The sequence below is a fragment of the Ambystoma mexicanum genome, chromosome 4p (assembly GCF_040938575.1).
Source record: "Ambystoma mexicanum isolate Mex_15411 chromosome 4p, UKY_AmexF1_1, whole genome shotgun sequence".
In the NCBI taxonomy this organism is placed as follows: Eukaryota; Metazoa; Chordata; class Amphibia; order Caudata; family Ambystomatidae; genus Ambystoma; species Ambystoma mexicanum.
Genome location: NC_090927.1, coordinates 594,548,362 through 594,568,383, shown reverse-complemented (window position 1 = coordinate 594,568,383; position 20,022 = coordinate 594,548,362). Strand labels below are relative to the sequence as shown.

The 20,022-nt window shown below is 43.6% G+C and overlaps 1 protein-coding gene across 1 annotated transcript in view; it reads left to right on the top strand.

Moving 5' to 3' along the window:
• FAM83B (family with sequence similarity 83 member B) overlaps window positions 1–19,460 on the top strand; it is a 430,667-nt gene extending 411,207 nt beyond the window's left edge. Inside the window, exon 5 of the mRNA XM_069606140.1 lies at window positions 16,729–19,460. Within this exon, the coding sequence (XP_069462241.1) occupies window positions 16,729–19,264 (2,536 nt within the window). The 3' untranslated portion in view covers window positions 19,265–19,460. The remainder of the gene's footprint in view (window positions 1–16,728) is intronic.
• Window positions 19,461–20,022: the final 562 nt, after the last annotated feature.

The following is a 20,022-nucleotide window of genomic DNA, read 5'->3' as shown; positions in this document are numbered from 1 at the left end:
GCATTTTTGGGATCTACAATAGTAAATTGTGCAGCAGTAGTGGTTATATTACACAGTATCGTGGCAGGATTAGGACCCACTGAAAAATCTGCCTGTACTACATCGTTAAGAGGATGCAAATCCTGAATAATTTGCCAACTTGCCCCCTTCAATTGTTTCACAGAATAAATAGCCGTATTGCATGGAGAATTTGATGGAACTATGATGCCTTTGTGTAGGAGGGACATAATGGTGTCATATATTCCCTCTTCAGCTGCTTTAGACAAGGTAATATTTTACTCTGGGAAACACTGCACCTGGCTTTAATGTGATGCGTATTGGTGCCACACATTGCAAAAGTCCAACATCATGAAGGTTACTTGTCCACAGTTTGTCAGGTACCTGAGATAGGTCCTCTTGGGCAAGTCAAGGGGCACTCCCTACCAATAACATAAGACATGGGATGTGTCAATACTGTATCATTATTTCACAAGGGAAACATACTTACAATATTATCTCCCCATCATTGTCCTTTTCTCGAAAAGATCCTCATCAGTTATGTCTCTCAGGAACTGGGTAGGGTCAATAAACTAAATGATGTGCCACTCTCCCCTATAAATGTCTGTTGCTATTAACAAACTCCTTTCCTTAAAAACAATCCCTCCTTCTAAATCGAGCAGTGACAATAGTCCCTGCAACAATTTCTTGGAGCTGGGTGGGTCTAAACAGAAATTCAGAGGGCACTTACCAGTACTGATTGGCCACCTGCAGTTCTTTGTTAAGAAGCACTATGATCCCATATACAAACAAATCAGTGTATCACTGTTGCCACTGCTTTCCCAAGGCATGTATAATCAGCCTGACTTTCACATAAAAAATACCTGGGTCGACCACATCACTCCCTTTTCAGTAAACATAATGGTCATGTTGAGCTTGCTCATGATATCCCTACCAAATAAATTGATGGGGGTTGCAGTAGAAAACAACAATGGGGCCCATATCACCCTGTCCCCTAGTTATTTACTAAACAGAAACAATTGGTCTGCACCAGAAAAGCCCTGTGTATCCATTACTCTCCTGACAAAGGGATTTCTCCCTCAGTGATACACAATTTTGTTGCACCTGTATCCACCTTGAAAAAGGAATGGTATATTGCTTTTCTCCATGCCCACCAAGGTTTCCTCTTCTGGGTTGGCAGTAACCGGTAGACCCCAGCCCGCTAAGGCTCTCTATGGGCTCTCCTAATCTGGGTATGTGTTTGTTTCTGGATAAACAAATGGGTTCTCTACGCCAACAGTGGCACTTGATAGTGTATCACTGTACAATTGGGTACTGGTTTATTGCTTTGCACTTGGGGGCACGGCTTCTGCCCCAGGTGTACTGTTCATATTGGTACACCACCAGTTCCTGGGGCTGGCAGCTGCGGAAATGACACTGTGGTAGCAGCCAGGATTGTGGGCTGCTGTGTACCATATGGGACTGGCAGGGAAGCTTGTACATAAGGCTGGGGGACTGGGCATCCCAGTGGGTATGAATACACCTGCAGCTGTGGCTACGCAACTACCTGTCTATTTTTGCATTCCCTTGAAATGTGGTCCATCCGGCCCACACATCCAACACTGTCCTGCTCCCCCTCCCTATGGCCCCATTCTTCCGAACCCACCACGTCCTCCCTAGGCCACTGAAAACACCTCTTTTGCTTGCTGAAACCCCCCTGGAAACCCTCCTTGGTACTGAGGCTGGTACCCGCGTTCCAATTGTAGTCACCTCTACAAACAGGCGCCGCTCGTACATCTGCCTGGACCACCCTGGGCTCTAACTGCCCTTCTGTCTGTACCGCTGTCATTGCCCTTTCCAATAGAACTTTTGCTAGTTTCTGCTGCACCAGTTTCTCTTCTTCTATTTGTGCTCCCTGAGCCGTTTCCCTCTCTTTTTCTTTTAACCATTTTCAGTGATGTACAATAATAGACTGTATTTCCGCCCCCTCTTTAGACTTGATCCCCACTATCTTGTCAAGAGTCTTCTGTACTTCCTTTGGGAGTCCCCTTTTCACTGCAAAATAAAAGAATGGAATCACCCAAATCTCACGTTTCTGCCCTCCACATCTCCTGTATTATCAACATGTATTGAGTGGGATTTTCATCATCCTGCATCGTCCGCTGCATTATCGATTGAATATTGGGCATATATGGATAGGTACACTGCCGCACCTCCCATACTTGGGTCCTAATGCCATTGAAATGTGTCCCATCATGGCTACCATCCCTTAACTTCACTCTTGGGTACCCTGCCTTAACCTAAATGTCATTTGCCTGATCTCCCAGTATTTTAACAAACAAACTCTTCAAATCTTCCTTGGCTAAGGTAGTACCGGTTGTCTGTTTTTCAAAAGCATATATCCAGTTGCCTGCTTGAGTGGTGAGGGATAGGAGTGCCTTTATTAGATTACTAGCTGTTCATGGCGTAACATACACTGTTCTAGCATAACTTAAAGGTCAATATCAGTCGGTAATTAATAGAGTCAGTTCTGTCCTCCTTCTTAAATATCGGAATTACCACCAATCGCTTCCAGGAAGGTGGCGTAGGTCCCTGTGACATATTAATGGTAATTGAAAAGGATACATTTATCAGATGGAATGAGAGGTATACACAGTATAAGAACAGTATCTAAGTTTCATCAATCACACAGTCCTCTATGATATGTCTTTATAGATGCGTAATTGTCAACCTTGTTCCACTGGAGAGTCCCTGTGATGGCATAAGATTGCGCAGTAGCACAATTACAGCACCTACTTTTATTTTTAGCTAGTGAGGAGGCATTTGTTCTACAGTGTTTCGCTCTTTAGAAATGTTGAGCTGGTAATGAACTGTTCATTGACACTAGAACTGCCGTGCCCTGTGTGAAGAGAAGTGAGTTTGAAAAGAAGTAACTTGAAATTATTCCTAGTGGAATGGGAAGGTGGCCACATGGAATCATGCTCATTCTGTTCGTTGAAATGATAGCTGTTGTTGAAGTGGGTGCACTTTGCCATTTGGACAGCAGAGGGCAACTTAACAGTGATAAATTGCATCTATATGTTGAAATGATAGCCGTTTGTTGAAGTGGGTGCACTTTGCCATTTGGAGAGCAAAGGGCAACCTAACACTGATAAATTGCATCAGCTGAGTACAGACAAATACCTAAGCATTGTATGTATATAGATTTGTCATTTTCTTCTTTCCCATAAGCAATCTTTTTGCCACTGCCATATGCTCATTCCTATGTCTTAACCTAGGTCCTCACAAACTGTCAACCCACGGCGAAATTGCAGGCAGCTCTTCTTCGTCTTTCCACTAACCACTGTATCCCACTCTTCATCTGCTGGGCGTGTCGGTCATAATCATCATGGGACTGTACTGTCCCATAATCCAAACTGTCCACCCACCTTCTCCTTCTCTCCTCCCTCTCTTTCTCTATGTGCATATCCTTAATTGTGGTTCTGTCAATTCTAAACAAAATGCCTCCCTATCTCCATTTGTCAGTCCCAACAGGCACCTGCTGTCCATCTCTCCTGTCCAACATTAAAATTGGTAGTTCTTTCTCAGCACTTCTCTCAACTCCTTCTGTGGCTTTCCATCTGTTTGTTCTTGTGATATAGCTCTTGCAGCTGCAGGCGCTATAGGATTGGGGAGATTCTTATACTGGGTGGTGTGGGGGGCAGAGGAGCGGTGCCGGGTAGTGGGACATATATATATAATTGGAATATCCTGACACTGCGTATGTGGGGTAACACCCTAGCAGGGGACACTGTACTGGTTCTTCAGGGGGCAGTGGGGCAGGAAGTACTGGAATGCTAGGGATGATGTATGTGGTAGCTGCAGGAACACAGGTAGTGGGTGGCCAGTTCAACATCTTATAGGAATCAATAGGAACATCTTCCAAGTCTTCCACCATGTTCCACACCTCTAACACTTCCTTTCGGTTTTTCAACTTTTTTCCTCTATATATGGCTGCTAAAAACGTATACATATGATATGATATGATATGATATGATAAGGCATTTGTAACGCACCTATACACAAGTGTTTCAATGCGCAATGAGGCAAGGGAGAGGGAACAGAGGGAAGACAAACAACGATACTATTAGGCCAAGTGTCATTCAGATCGCGCAAGTGCATGGGAGTGTGCGAATTTGGGAGGGGAAGTGCAGGGCAGAAGGGCAAGGGGACAGTGAAATACATGGGATAATAGAATAAATAACAAAATACAAGTATGGCCAGCAGGTGGCAAGTGAAAGGGAGAAGGGTAAGTGCATGCATCAGGTGTCAAGTGCTAGTGGTAGGACTTTAGGGATACAGAGAACAGTCCGCAAGTGCAGGGGTTTCCAGAAGGGCAGTGCAGGTGTGCGACTGGTGGAGGGGGTGCCTGGGCCCGAGATCAGAGGGTGGCCAGTTAAACCAGTGCAGTTTCAGTATAAGTCAGGAAATCAGCAGGGGGAGGAGGAGAAAAAGCAGAAGCAAAGAGAAAGGTTTTGAGGTGCTTCGGAACTGGAGATGGTTCTCCTCAAGTTTCAGGGGGGCAAGGAGGCTGTTCCCGAGGGAGGCCCCAGCCGAAGAAAGTGATCGACCACCAACCTGCTGCTTGGAGAAGCGACTGACCCTGAGGGAGTTGGAGGTGGATGAGCGAAGAGCTCGGGAAGGAAGATATGTGAGGAGAGAAGGAGAGTGTGGAGTCAAAGATGACCCCGAGGTTTTTAGCCTCACAGGTGAGAGCAGGGAGAGGGCCAAGAGAGGCCGGCCAGAGAGTGACAGGAAAGGAGGGTGTGGGTGTGCCGATGAAGAGAATCTCAGTATTGCTGGCATTCAGGCAGAGATCACAGGCAGTCAGAGATGACAGAGGGAGAAGAAGTGGCTGAGAGTAGCCTGAAAATGAGCTGAGTGTCATCATCATAGCACTGGAAGTTGGGGCAGAGTGCAGCAATGTGGTGGGCAATAAGTGCCAGATATTGGTTGAAAAGCCAGGGAGAGAGGTTAGATCCCTGGGGAACACCACAGGTAGAGATAGAGATGGAGGAGAGGAAGGACCCGAGTTGGACCTGGGAGGGTCGATCAGTTCGAAAAGAAGTCAGCCATGCCAGGGCCTGACCCGTGATGCCCAGGTTATCACGGAGACGGTTGAGCAGGATGGCATGGTTGACCATGTCAAAGTCAGACGAGAGATCAAGTAAGATGAGGACACAGGGGGTGTTGGAATCAAGGTTAGAGAGCAGGTCTTTGTAGATGTTCAGAAGAGCAGTTTCCATGCTACTGGCAGCCCTGAAGCCAGACTGATGGTAGCGGAGACAACCAACAGATTCAGTGTGAAGATTAAACTGGGTGATGGTGAGCTTTTCAAGATATACGGAGCCTCTATCGGTACCTTTTTTCTTCATTACTCTTCGCTATTAATAGCAAGGGTCCTGTTACACCATAGTCCTCTATATTATAACCAAACCAACCTATGTACAATGCCACATGGTCTTTTGCACCTTCCACCCATTTCTTGCTCCCTACATTCACACCATTCCTCCCACTCCCGAACATTCTCACTCCTCCACCTCACCCCACTTTTTCTTTTCTCCATAAACGGCTTAAAATGTCTTTATTATTTATTCCCTGTTCCGGCCATGGCTTTTGCATCCTCCGTTAGTCTCTGTTAGCCATTCTTTGTGACATTTGAGGATCTTCTCTCAGTACGAGGAAGAGCCTTCCACATACTCCAATGGGGTTGCCGGCTCCAATGCAGCCACCCCTCTACCACCCTTATACAATATTTTGTCTAACCACACCCAGAACCAGCGGGGCTATATTCACCTTGTTCCCCCCTTGCCCTATCACTACCAATACCCCACCCTTCCCCTCTCTAAAAACCTCCCCCACACCTCTCATGCACATCCTCAAGCCACCCGCCAATCTATTCTCACACAATAAAATCAGGCCCTCCCTCCACCTCTCCTCATCACAATAAAACAAACAAATCATAATAAAAATGACTTTTCCGTTCCCACACCTCCCATATATCTGGTGGGGAGATCCCAGGCCCACAATAGGACTGTACAGCAACTACGTCTCATGCTCACGCGATCTTGGTACTGGGGGAGGGATCCCAGGTCCATTCAATATACAGAACCTCAATCGGTAGCTTTTTTCTTCATTACTCTTCGCTACTAATAGCAAGGGTCTTGTGACACCACAGTCCTCTATATTATAAGCAAACCAACCTATGTACAATGCCACATGGTCTTTTGCACCTTCCACCCATTACTTGCTCACTACATTCATACCATTCCTCCCACTCCCGAACATTCTCACTCCTCCACCTCACCCCACTTGTTTTTCTCCGCAAAAAGGTGCACTTACATCTACATCCCCCGTCACGGGGTCCCATAAATGGCATGTACAATCTCAGGACAGCGCCCACTCCAAAGAACAGAGAGGAATCTGATAACACGGCTCCTCTAAACCTCTCCAAGATGTGCGCAAGGAGTAATTTGTATCCAAAAAGGAAATGGTGACAGGGTATTATAGTTCCTCTGCCACATGTTATAACTGCAAAAATCATCATCAGTGATGCACACGATCTACAGTGTTCATCCCCTACCCTCATTGGCTGCCACCTTATTACATACTACTGATTACATATGAACCCCAAGTTAATTAGCCACATCCTCTTTGCCTCCAACTTCTCCATACCTTGGGTTGCTTTAAGATGATTGGTTAGGTTACTGAAAGCACCGCCCTGCCCTAAAACCTAATCATGTGATGTGTATTTGGCCGTCAACATGAGCTCAGTGGATAACTCTGAGGTCAGTCTGTTCCTTGCGAATAAAGCAACTCTTTTCTCATCCCAGACACACAGGCGCACCCATAATGTCTCCCCGTTGTAGGTTTATAAGAGTAGGCATCACCCATTGCTCTCCCTGGTACAAATCACAGGCCGCGTTGTCCTCTGTTCCCCCTCATAAGCCACTCCTCTTGTGGGGCAGGCCTGGGTTTTCTGCAGGTCCTACTAATCAGTTCATTTTGTGAAGGATTTAGGAGTTTTGCTCATGGGCATCTGGTCGTTCAAATAGGATGGCCACTATCATGGGGGTGCTAGTGTCCTAAATCTCAACTTGTTTTTTGGCAGCTCAAAACCTCTGCCCTGGCTCCCAAGGGTTTGTCCGGCACAACCAGCTGCAGCAATCCTCGTGTTAGGTATTCAAATTCCTTTTTAATTTCGCAAAGCGCTAACAGGATAAATGTGTGTGTGTACATGTTTCCTACATTGCCTGAGGTGGGGGTGAAATATTCAAGCACAAGGCCTCGTTTGTCTATGTTTCCAACATGGCTTGCGACGATTCAGGCCTATATTCGGATATGATGTCCCTTCTATGTTTCTCGTTATTTAACAGGGACTCGTTCCATGTGGGATGTGCACATACAGTGTATCTACCTAGCACTCTATAAAGCTTGTTCTTAATTTACCTTAAATCTATGTAAGTTCCTACAAGGAACACGCCTGCACTATTCATCTACACCCACAGGACTCCCCTCTGTACCCGCTCATGTGTATTTCCCAGTATTACCCAAATTGGTCGTTTACAATTGTTTGAATGAACAATTGACCGAATTTAAAGGGTCACAATTGACCTTTTCACAATTGACCGAATATATATATATATATATACAGTAATTAATGGTCATAAATGTTCACCTATGAACGGACAACAAAAAGCCACACTACCTATTATGTTTGTTTTAACAAAGGAGCAGCTTGGCTTTGTCTCAATACTAATTATGGGGACGACTAAAAGCACTGATTCTAAAACTGCATGTTTCTTTTTCTTTTTTGTTTATTTTACCATGCCATACAGCAGACCAATGTCAGCTTTTTGACACATGTACATAAATAGTAAAAAAAGCAAAAAAAGAAAGGAAGAAGAAAAAGAAACATGCAGCATCACAGTTACATCATGGCGTAATCAGCATATAATTATCCCACCAGCCAATACTGCACCCCACAGGTTCCATCCCCATGCCATACATGTTCCTAGCTTCCTAAAGCTTCCAGGAGCAATGCAATCTTCCTCCAAATAACTGTGAAGAATATGATGTTTGGTTCTTCATTCCCATTCATCAAATGTGCCCATCACTCCGCTGCTCCCAGATAAACACAGTTACCAGCCGATCTCACAGCATTCAATCTCTTGGCTGACAAGGTTACACACTCCATCAATAGGTGCATTCATTGCGTGGGATGTTAATCCATGACCACATGTTTTCAAATGTGCTGACTGCATTGGTTTTTCGTTTTAGGCAGTCCCAGACTAGCTGGTTTTCCACAAACTTCTGAATATAAGCAGGAATCCCTGGCCTGTTAGTAATGTATTCCACAAAGTGGAGACTATGGCCCTCATTACGACCCTGGCGTTGGACAATGGTGCTAATAGCACCATGGTCCATGCCGGTAACTTACCGACTCCGCCATGGCGGAATGGGGAATTACCGCCCCATTCCGAGGTCGGCGGGACGGTAATTCCCCATGCCGCCATGGCCCTTCCCCATTCCCATTTTTGCCCCATAGGGATCAATGGGAATGGGGAAGGCGCTAAGTACGGTGCCGCAAATTGCGGCACCGTACTTAGCACCAAGGTCCATTTGCGGGTTGGTTTTTAACGCCTACAAAAAGCAGCTGTTAAAATCTCCAACCCGCAAAGGGACCTCGTAATCAGGCGTTAAGGGCTTAGCAGCACCGCCACCTTTTATGGTGCCGTTAACCCCTTAACGCCAGGGTTGTAATGAGGGCCTATTACTCTTGGTGCAGAGTGCACTTATGTGTAACTCTAGATGGAAAGGAACAACCTTATATTTCATTTCCAACTTATAGCGTGAGCGGTTGTAAGTCAATGGATTCTCATGAAATCCAGAGTTCCAGCTGAGAGGATATTAGTCAGTTTACTGTTCTTAATAAATGTACCTTTAATTCGAGCAGCCTCCAGTATAGATTGATTGAGGCTTCCGACTGGTGCAATAGCCAATTTCAAGTTTGTGTAATGTGTATGTTTTGGAAAATTGTACTCACGCCGTGCATGTAATCACTCATAATTCCAAATAAACCACTTCGACAGGTGTGCACGCTGGAAGGCAAAACAATTTCTTTAGAAGGCGTCCCTCTAGGCTAGCCAGGTCATTCATATTTTTGTTGGCCCAACACACTGGCCCATACACAAGAATGGGAAGAAGTTTAGCAGAGTATAGTTATGGAAGTATTCCCAGCGAATGAGGAATTGTACGATTGGACCGAAGAAAAGATCCAACCGTCCAAAAAGTCCAAAAAATGCTACCACCAAAGGTTCGAACACCAAAAGTTTGAACCTTTGGTGGTAGCACTGTAAGTAAGTATTAAATAAAAAGACTGCGGGGGCTGCAGGGGTGTCCCCCTTAACACCCTGCTCACTATACTGTGTGGTATAGTGAGCAGGGTGTTGCGGGGGAAACCCCTGCAGCTGCCTAAAAAAAAAAGGGAAAAAACGAGAAGGACCGTGCGGCGCCAGTTCCCGATCACAGAAGTGAAAGGGAACAGGCGTCCCAGGGACACAGCCTGAAGAAAAGGTACGCAGGGTTTGTTTATGTTGGGAGTGTGGGGGGGTGTCGTGGGTGTGTTGTGGGTGTGCATGGGGGTGTGGGTATGTAGGGGTTTTGAACATGTGTTCTCGTGGGAAATGTATGAACCTCTTGTGGTTCGTACCTTTCACATGCAACATTTTCGGCCACAGGAAAATCAGCAGCGGTCGGATCACGTAGATCCGTAGCCTCCACCCTTGGAAGCTAGTTTTTTTAGGCGGCCTATAAACTGGGCACTCTTTAATTTCAGAGCCTCCATATGTTTCTGCCCTGTTAATGAATGGTCAAATTGAATGCCTAAATATTTGTACTCATCTACCATCTCCAATTCTCTCCCTCCAAGATGCCAACTTGACCGTTTAGGCTTGCTAGAGTGAGGGCTAAAAATCACCACCTTGGTTTTACTAGTATTGATGGTTAGTGAATTAAATTCAGAATATGACTTCAGGCAATCCAAGGATGCCTGAAGGCCCACCGGCGTAAGATCCTTCAATACTATGAACTGAAGGGCCCTGCTTCCCATTCTTCATCAAGCCGCACGCATCCATGAACACTTCATTGATCCAGACAGAAGCAGACCGACGCCTGAGAGTTTTCAGCAGTCTTTATTGGCTGTTATAATAAGATACACTCTCTCTCAAAAAAAATGTTTCTCCTAACCTGATGACTTGCAGCGCCTGGAAGATCAGGGCGGTAACATAGCAGTCATGTTAGATCTCTCGGCTGCTTTCGATATGGTTGACCATGCTACCTTTATCTCCCGTCTCTCTGCGGCCGGCCTTTCACGTCAAGTTATAAATTGGTTTATGGCCTTTTTGGCCGATAGATCTCAATCCATTTCCCTGCCCCCTTCCGTTCTGATGCAGTTCCTTTATTCTGTGGAGTTCCACAGGGCTCTGTACTCTCCCCTATACTGTTAAACTTCTATATCAGAACCCGCCTGCATCTTATTCAATTGTATGGGTTCCGTTATTATTCCTATTTGGATGATACCCAAATTCTTGTCCGCTTTGACCTCAGATTGAAACAGCTAGCCATCTCAAAAGATGCCTTGAGGACCTGGGAGCCTGGATGGGAAGTAACTGGTTAAAGCTGAATGGCAGTAAGACTTAGGTCTTGGTTGTGGGTACTACATCTCCCCACCTGTTCTGAACCACTGAGTTCTGGCCCTCTTCATTTGGCCCTCTCCCCACCCCTGTTACATCATTTAGAAACCTGGGGGTAACATTTTCTGCCTTTCCATGGATGAGCAAGAGGCAGCGGTATGTAAATTCAGCCATTTCAAGCTCTGCATTCTTCGTAAGGTTCTTCCTTTTGTCCCGGCAGCCTGCCAGGCGCCAGTGGTTGCTGCTTTAATTTTAAGCATGCTGGACTACTGCAATTCTCTTTATCTGGCCCAGCCCTGCTATCTGATTAAGCGACTTCAGCTACTGTAGAATTTGGCAGCCATAGCAATCCTTCATCCTCCCTTTGGAACACATATATCTCCTTTACTTAGGAAATGGCACTGGCTTCCGGTGGCAGATAGGATCTCTTTCAAGTCTATGTGCATGGTACACCAAGCTTTCTACAGCATTGGTGTGGAGTATCTGCAAACTAAGTTCTCATGCTATGTACCTTCTCGAGCCTTACGCTCTCAATCAGCTCTCCTGGTAGCCGTACCCTGTTACCAGTGTGCTAGAACTAGAGGACAGGCCTTATCCGTGGCTGCTGCGAAAGCCTGGAATGACCTTCCTTTTGTGCTCTGCAGCACTACTGATCACTTTCTGTTCCGACGTCTACAGAAAAAAACTCTATTTAAATAAATTCTTGCCTCTGTCAGAACATCCTATCTTGCTATCTAGCGCCAAGATGCCTTAGGTTGTATGTGCGCTCTGCTTTATAGTCTATTTGAATGATGCAACATCTTTATGTAATTGACTACCTTGGTCAAAGTATGCTTCCAATAGGCCCTCTTAGTTAAAGAAAAAACATTTCTTCACTATCATTGGATGGTTTGCCTGGTCTACACCAAGCCCACATTAGCTAGCTGGCATCCACAATTGTCTCTGAAACACAAATCTGATAAGCTTATTTTAGAGTTGGCTGGACACAACGATGACAGTGCTCAACTACTCCCAAGAACACCTTCATCACATCAATGTCTACTCCATATCTGATTGTCGAGGTCCTGCCAAGTTAGTTAGTGCCTTATACTGTTGGGGAAATAGATAAACTCTATTATATGGTGCCGAATAATACAGTGGTCTCTCAGAATGTTCTGCATGACACACATTGTACCCTTTTCAATAAGAACATAGATATGTGTATTTACAATGTCCCTTACTTATCTGGATTCATCATATTCTTGTCTGATCGTCCTAACAAATTCCATTTTTATTCCGACAGACCTAATTACCTCACTGTGAGGGTCTGCCAAAGACTGTCTCCAATGTATCAGTCTCTGTTGCTTGTCTGAAAACCATTGGCATGATTCAAAGTTTTCCACACCTGGCTTAGGCCTGGAAACCATTTTGCACTTGAGCTATCCATTTTGAAATATATTTTTGTCTGGCACTGTATTTTAGTTCAGGGAGCTATTATTTATTTAATTAAACACCTCTCACTTGGTATCCTTTATTCATAACATATCTTTATACACTCATGGTATGTGTGTGATATTTAAATCACCCTTCATGTTCCTGGGTCATCCTAACCGATATATGCACAGTGCCATGTGCACCTTTTACCTTAAATAAAGGCAATCTAATCCTGATTTCTTCAAGGATGGAACCATTTGATCTGCCTATCTTATTATATATTCAGATGAGCGGGGAGGGGTTGGCACCCCCTATAAAGCTATATCATCAGCGTAGCCAAGCGCATTCAAGTGAGCCCCAATTTTGACAGAATTAAGGTCAGATTGACCAGTGCTGCTCCCATGATATGATATGATATGATCTGATAGGTTATTTATAACGTGCTTAATACCCAGAGATTTCTAAGAGTGTACCTGGGGATCAAACCTGTGGTACTCCGTGTCGTCTTGCTTCCAAGGCGAGCATGTTACCTCTGAGCTATTCTCCCATGGCTGCAAGGTACAGATTAAAGAGTGGGGGACAAGATTACATCCCTGCTTTAGACCCTGGTAGGTGGGGATCCAGGTGGAAGTCCTCCCTGTTTGGTCCAATTTACCTTGAACCTTGTGCTCTCATGCAGGTCAATGACCATGGAGAGTAAATCAACTGGAATATTCCAGTCCATCAATTTCACCGGACATGGTCTCTATTCACCGAATTGAAGGCTGCACTGTAATCGATGACGGCCACATACACGGTCATTCTGCGGATACCCCATGCCTGCTGAATTATAGTTGTTAAATCTAGAGAGCAAGTGGTCACCCCAGTCCAATGATACTGTCATGCCAAGAGGGGGAGGACCTGGCACTTCTCAATCAAGTGAAATAGCAAATCGAGGGCAGTTGACCAGTGTACAGCGTCCCTTTTAATTAGTTAACTGCAAATGCCATCAGGGCCCCGGGCTCTAGATGAGTTGCTACTCATGATTAACTTCAAGATATCACCTGTCCCATTTTTATAATGCCATTTTGCTCGCTTGATAGGGGATGATGCCACAATGTTCCAGCAATTTCTCAAGGTTCACATAAGATGTTCAATCCAGGCTGGTTCAGTAACTCTGACAATGTCTCGACGTGGCTCTTGATGGATACTCTCCACAGCTTTCCAGAATTTATTAGCATCCTTTTCGAGGGCCCGCCAGCATCCACATTCAACCTGATACCAATGGTTTTTTAACCATTTGCGGTATTTACCCTTTTCGAAACTGGATTGTAAGGCATACGCTGCTCCATCCAAAGAAGATTTTGATAGGGTGCGCAAAGTGACCCGAAAATTCCTTCTTTTGCTAACCACATGTTGATCAAAGAGATGACTATGTATGGCACGTGTAGTTTGTCGTGAGTTGGAATTTCTCTTAGGGAAGGTTTTGGGGATCACCTTAGCTACCATTGCTTCAAATTCATAAATGGCCTCCAATGTGGAGTCCGCCTGTTTATGGTTCTCGGTCCCATTGCTATACTCAATAAATGAGTCCAAGGCAGCCTGAACATTGCTTTTAGATTTCTCTAGACGACTATCATTGCATTTAATCTGGTTCCCTGCCATATTGACATCTAGTCAGTGATTGGTGGAGCTAACAAGACATTGAGGCTAACTATCAGAGGTAAATTGTCACTCTCTAGCCAATGTGGTATAGACAAGCCATTGATCAGAGACATTGTCCAGAATACTACTTGACTTATGTCTTACGTGTGTGACCTGGGGAGGGAGATCAGAAAGCATGGCACCATTGATCATCCAAAAGCCAGCAGAATATAACATACTTTGCCACTCCAATCCCTGCTTACAGTATGTATTAAGGCGATCTTCTGCCTTAGGTGTAGGTGATGGATTAAGTGCCAATAGTACTGATTTCAATTCCTTAGGAATGTTAAAATTGAAATCACCACAGGTGATACATGTAGAATTTCACAAGTAAGTCTCAAGCAGTGCTTCTACTTCGGCTAGTACTTTCCCATGGTCTAATCTATATGGGGGGTCATAGACATTAATAACAATGAGGCCATTAATTCCCCCTGTACCTGCTCATGTGCATTTCCCACGTATTAGTATATTTTCCCCCTTCTGAATCGTTTGGGAGGGGCTGAGATCTGAACGTGCATCCCAACAGTTGCATTAATGCGGATAGTCTCTGTCAAATTTGATGTCTGTGTAGTCAAATCGTCGGTGAGTTATTGAGGAAGCTTTCAAAGCTACTTTTTCGAAGCCTGCAATGTAATTAAGGTTTATCAATGTTCACCTATGAACGGACAACAAAAGCCACACTAGTTATTATGTTTGTTTTAACAAGGGAGCAGCTTGGCTTTGTTTCAATACTGATTAAGGGGACGACTAAACGCACTGATTGTAGAACTACATTTTTTAAAAGGCACTAATTTCATCTGGAGGAAATCTTTCTAATGTTAACAGACAGTTGAGGCAAACTTGCCACCTACTGTAAACAGGTCATACATTAGCATGAAGACTTTATATCTGTGTACTGCTGCGTTTTGGTAGGCATCTTGCAAGCTGACCTTGCTGGCTGTTTTAACTAAAAATGAAAGCAAACGTATCAGACCTCAGATGGTCAAAACAGAAAATAATGAAATCTGCATTATTAAAGTTACGTTGATTGAAAACTATTTTGAAGTGTTGATGTTATACAATCATAGTACTATGCAAGAACGATCTATAGGCACTTACATCTAATGTAGTGTTGGCAATATTCATTGTTACATTCAACAAGTTCATGGTGTTTAGAGGTAGGTTTAAGAGCTTTAAGTTTGCAGCTGTTACACCAGGAAAGTAGCTTTGTGAAGCAGGGACCCTGCTTCTTTATAGTTTGTAATTGATGCATTTTCGAGGAGAATTTGGCTTTAGAGAGGAAATGCCTTTCTTTGATCAGAGAATCCTGTTGAGGGAATAGGTATGGAACATGCTTTGAAGCATTTGTGACTATTTTCCATATACGCTTTGCATAAGGTGCATACAGTTTTCACACTTGGGTGTTTGTTACATCAGGAGGCAAATATTTTCGATCTCTAAATTGTGGTCTCTAAATCGGCTCATCACTAAATTCAGCCCCACCCATTGCCCTGAGATATACCTGGAAGGAGTTAGTCCATTGCTCCCACGTTATAGGAGTATCTCCCGGGGGTCAAGTAATGGCCATGGAGCAGGCACGTTTTGCATGGTGGCATTCTGTTATTTTTCTTTCTCTTTTCCTTATATCAAAATGTTTATGATATGTTGTTCAGATATCCTTTTGCGTGTTATTATACTGTTTCAGTCATATATTGTTTCAGTCTTTGTTATTCTACTGAATGTCACAACAAAACTCTACCTGCACACAAAGTCCTCTAGTTCATTTTATCTAGTTCATTTAGATTTCCTTCTTGCTGTGTGAGGCCTTTTCCCTTGCCTCGTATGCCGCAATATGCCTTGGACAGGGCTTCCCTTTCCTTTTTTTTCCTGTGCAGTACTCACAATGCAGTCCTGCCGGTCATGTCACAATGCTGACTCCCTTCTAGGACGGCTTTGCCAAGGCAGCAGGTCCCTTCCTCACAACGTACAGAGTGCACACGCCAAAGCAGACCGGCCTGGGGCAAGGCCAATGGCAGCACTCAAACCTCCTCCCCCCAATGAATGGGGGAAACCTGTCTGGCACCAGTGCCTATAGCAGGTAGAGCCACTTGTGCCAGCACGGCAGTCGCTCCGCCACCACACCACACAGCATAGCTCTCGCCTGGCGTGGCTGAGCGTAGCCATCGGCCCCAGCAACGGGCAAGCAACTGTGTATGGCCACCAACAGCTCCCGGGGTCCTAACATGTTGAAGTTGGCCAGCAAATAATGGATGAACAGGTGAGTAAATTAAGGTTCTCCTTTATTTGGGAACCCAGCAAGCCACACACTCAGCTGCTGTCTCAGACAAACCGTCCTCTCTGGAACTCCACATGGGGTTCCAGAATAGGACGCCAGCCCACACAACAGATAACATCATAACAATCTGGACTCAGAAACAACAACAAAACAACTCTGATAATTGGCTGCATGGATACCGATGGTAACACATTTTAATTGAACATTACGTGACTCTTTCAAAATCTTACGGACAATCTACCATACTGGAACTCCTGAAACCCACCCCTCATTTTAAGGCGTTAACCCTGTTTCCAGAATTCTGAAGCAGCTAATTAAATATTAATTTGGTGCAGGCAATCAATCAAAGAGTTTCACATGACTTAGCCGATTATAAAAAATGTTCTATGAGACATGTTTCAACTGCCACTTTATAACATTAGCTTGCTGTATCATATACCTATTATTTATGTTTATTAATTCTTTATAAACTCATAAATTAAGAAAACTCTGAAAATGTCAGATACATGTATGATTTAACAATAATGTAGTGAAACAGTCTTTAGTCTTCCCTGTTTAATTCAGAAAACTATATGTGATATGGCAATATTGATCTTTCTTTGATGTTTTTACAACAATAATAACACATATTTTTGTTTGTTCTTTCAGTTTCATGTGGTCATTTGAAAAGGTAAATTTGAGTATGGTTCAAGTCATTACTGGCCAGCTGGTTGAGTCATTTGATGAAGAATTTAGGACACTGTATGCTCGCTCCTGTGTTCCACATGGATTTGGACCCGAAGAATTAGGTCTAGGGAAAAGCCGGAAAATTACTTTGGAGAATGGCCTCTATCAACATTCATTAACATCATTGGCTTCCTCGTCTAGTCAACAGAGCCTCTTTAGCAGACAAAACAAAATACATGTGTTGGATACTAGCTTTTTGAAATCTCATGGGAGATATACAACAAACGAGGATGAGAGATACAGTATAAGAAATACTGCATATAGACCACATCTCAATTCTGGATATAATGTTCAACAGAAAATACAGCAGCTTCAGCAAGCTGCAAAACATGAAAGCTGGAAGAGGCATAGCTATGCTGGAGGAGAGAAACCGGAAAACTCCCCTTATCTTATGCTTAACAGAGGTGCTAACTACAGGACTTTGACAACCAACAACTGGAAGACACAGCTGGAAAATCCAAGTGTTGGCTCTTCATCAAGAGGTGGGTATGTAGGTACCTATAATGGATCAACTCAAGGTTTTGCCAATAGATATTCCCAGCAAAAGGGCCCCATTCTATCAGAAAGAAATTCAAATGTTCGGCGATCTTTCCATGGAACAGATAGCCATGTCCGTACTCTACAACAAAGGATGCCAACTCTTGAGCGTACAACTAAATCATTTCTAAGAAACTGGAGAATTGAATCATACTTAAATGATCCATCTGATTTCTCTGCTGATTCAATTGCAGAATCAGTTGGAGACAGACAAGAGACTTCAGAAGGAGCAGAACATACTCCAGTTACAAAAATCTACAATCATTCTCGTCTTCGATCTTCACTTGTGTTTAAGCCAACCTTACCTGATCAAAAAGAAGCCAACAGTTGTACTACAAACTCTACAAATTCAAATTCAACAGTCATTGACTCACAGGAAACTACAACACCAATGGCTATCCCTCCAAAAGACAATGCAAATATGAGAGCCACAGCAGATAAATATTTCACAGGATATGGTACACCCCAGCAACAACTAGATGAAGACAAAAAACTCAGCTTGCAGATTCCTGAAGGTTCAGATGGTACAAATCACACAGGCAATAAACCAGCAACTAGCTACTTGTACACATCACTATGTGACAATAAACAAGTAGACAATACAAAAACCCAGCAAAGTGAGAGCATTCTAAAAAGGCGGAGCTTGCCTATGTATGAGAGCATGAAGGTAAATATAGAAAACAGTGCTCATAGACCACCGCACAACTATATCTATAGTTCATTACTCAATAGTGCGGTCAGACAACCAAATAATATTGCTGTGCAACAAGATAAACAACCGTGCAACAATGTTCATAGCGCAAATACCCAAGCTGCAAATGTTGGTGAGAGGAGCATAAATGAACCACACAATGCCAGTGAAAATAAGACTCTGTCCACTGATTCACTAAATGAAGCTAGCAGAGACGAAACAAGTAAAGAATGGTCGCCAAAGAAAGAAAATAAGGGTTCTCCTAATTTTCTCAAAAAGGGCTCCAAAAAGTTGAGGTCATTGCTTAGCCTTACACCAGACAAAAAAGAAACATTATCCAAAAGTAAAACACCTGCTTTTTACAGGATGTGTAGTAGCTCAGATACATTAATATCAGAAGAAGGTGACCCGGATAAGTTAAAAAAGTCAGAACGTAAGAATGAGGCCTTCCAGGGAAGCCTATATAAGAGTAAAGAAAGTGTCTGTGTTAGCCCAACAAAATCTATTAGATCACCATTTGACGAGGGCACTACATCCAGTTCCACTGTTGCGCCTGTTGAAAGCAAGTTTTCAGAAAATATAGGAGATGCATCAACTCCAAGATTCAACACTGAACAAATACAGTACCAAGAGCCCAAAGAAACCAGAATGCAAGTTGGCTATGGTACAGCCTATGTATCCACCTCTCTGCAAAGAGCAAGGCCACAGAGGGACATGCTGCAAAGGGAGTTACCACAAAGAGATATATTATCAAGAGAGACACCACAAAGAGACATGCTGCAAAGGGAGGTTCCTCAGAGGGTCAATCTGCAAAGAGCACTGTCACATAGAGACATTCTGCAACGGGATATGCCGCATAGGGACTTTCTCCAACGGGACATTCCACAAAGGGAAATGATGCACAGAACAGTGCCACAAAGGGAACTGTCACATAGGGAGGTAAGACATCCTGATAATAGCAGCTCACTCTCAAGGATGAGTGACAGGCGCCTTTATAGTCGTTTTGAACCATTTTACAAAGCAGAAGGCTCAGCCCAACATACTAATACTGCCGAAAATATCAATGCACCCCACATGGAACATAACAGTAATACAGTGGGACAGAACTATGCAAGGCAACCTCCTATGCATAACTACAACTCATCAGGTTATCAAACATATCAACCGAACGAAAACAAATTTGGAAGATTCATGCAAAAGTTTGGAAACTTAATACATAAGAACAAATAAACTAAACAGCACATGCAAATTGCGAGCATAACTGTAAATAGTATTTTGGAAAAGCAAATATGCATTGTTTGTAAAGAATACATGAGCTTGCCATATGTAGATACCAAACGAATTAACACATTTGTTTACAAGCGTTATGTGCACACTGTACAATACGGGCTCATGTTAGCAATAAACATCCTGTCTTTTACATTGATATATCCTTTTGCTGGGTCTTTTTTTCAAGGGTATCTTCTCGTAATATGCTTTAACATATGGAATATGGAATCCTTAAAAGCAGTGATAGTTCACTGTCTTTTTCAGCCTGTTTTCAGGTACCATTCTAAATCCGATTGATTATATGCCTTAAAGTTTAGGTGAGGGCTATTTTTCTCTCACCAATAATTCCCACGTGAGTCATTTGGTGGGTGGAGCGGCTATCATCGAGAGGTGAGTATGATAATAATCAGGTTAGTAAAGGGATAAAATCTGTGTTTTGAACGGTGACATTATCTGGGTTTATGACATTCTTTGAATTCAAATACATTTTCTCAGGTTGATTAAATAGTAGAAATAGTGAAGAGAAATAGGGCACTGTATGAATTGATCATTTTCGCAATGCTTTATAATATACTCCTCCTTGATAGGTGGAGTGAGCCATTAGGAAACATCAGCATTCAGACTTCGCTGCCTTCTTGACCCTACACTGTGCAATGGCTATGTACATACCTTTCACTTCAACAATGTTCATTACGCCCTTGGATGTCAGAGATGGACAA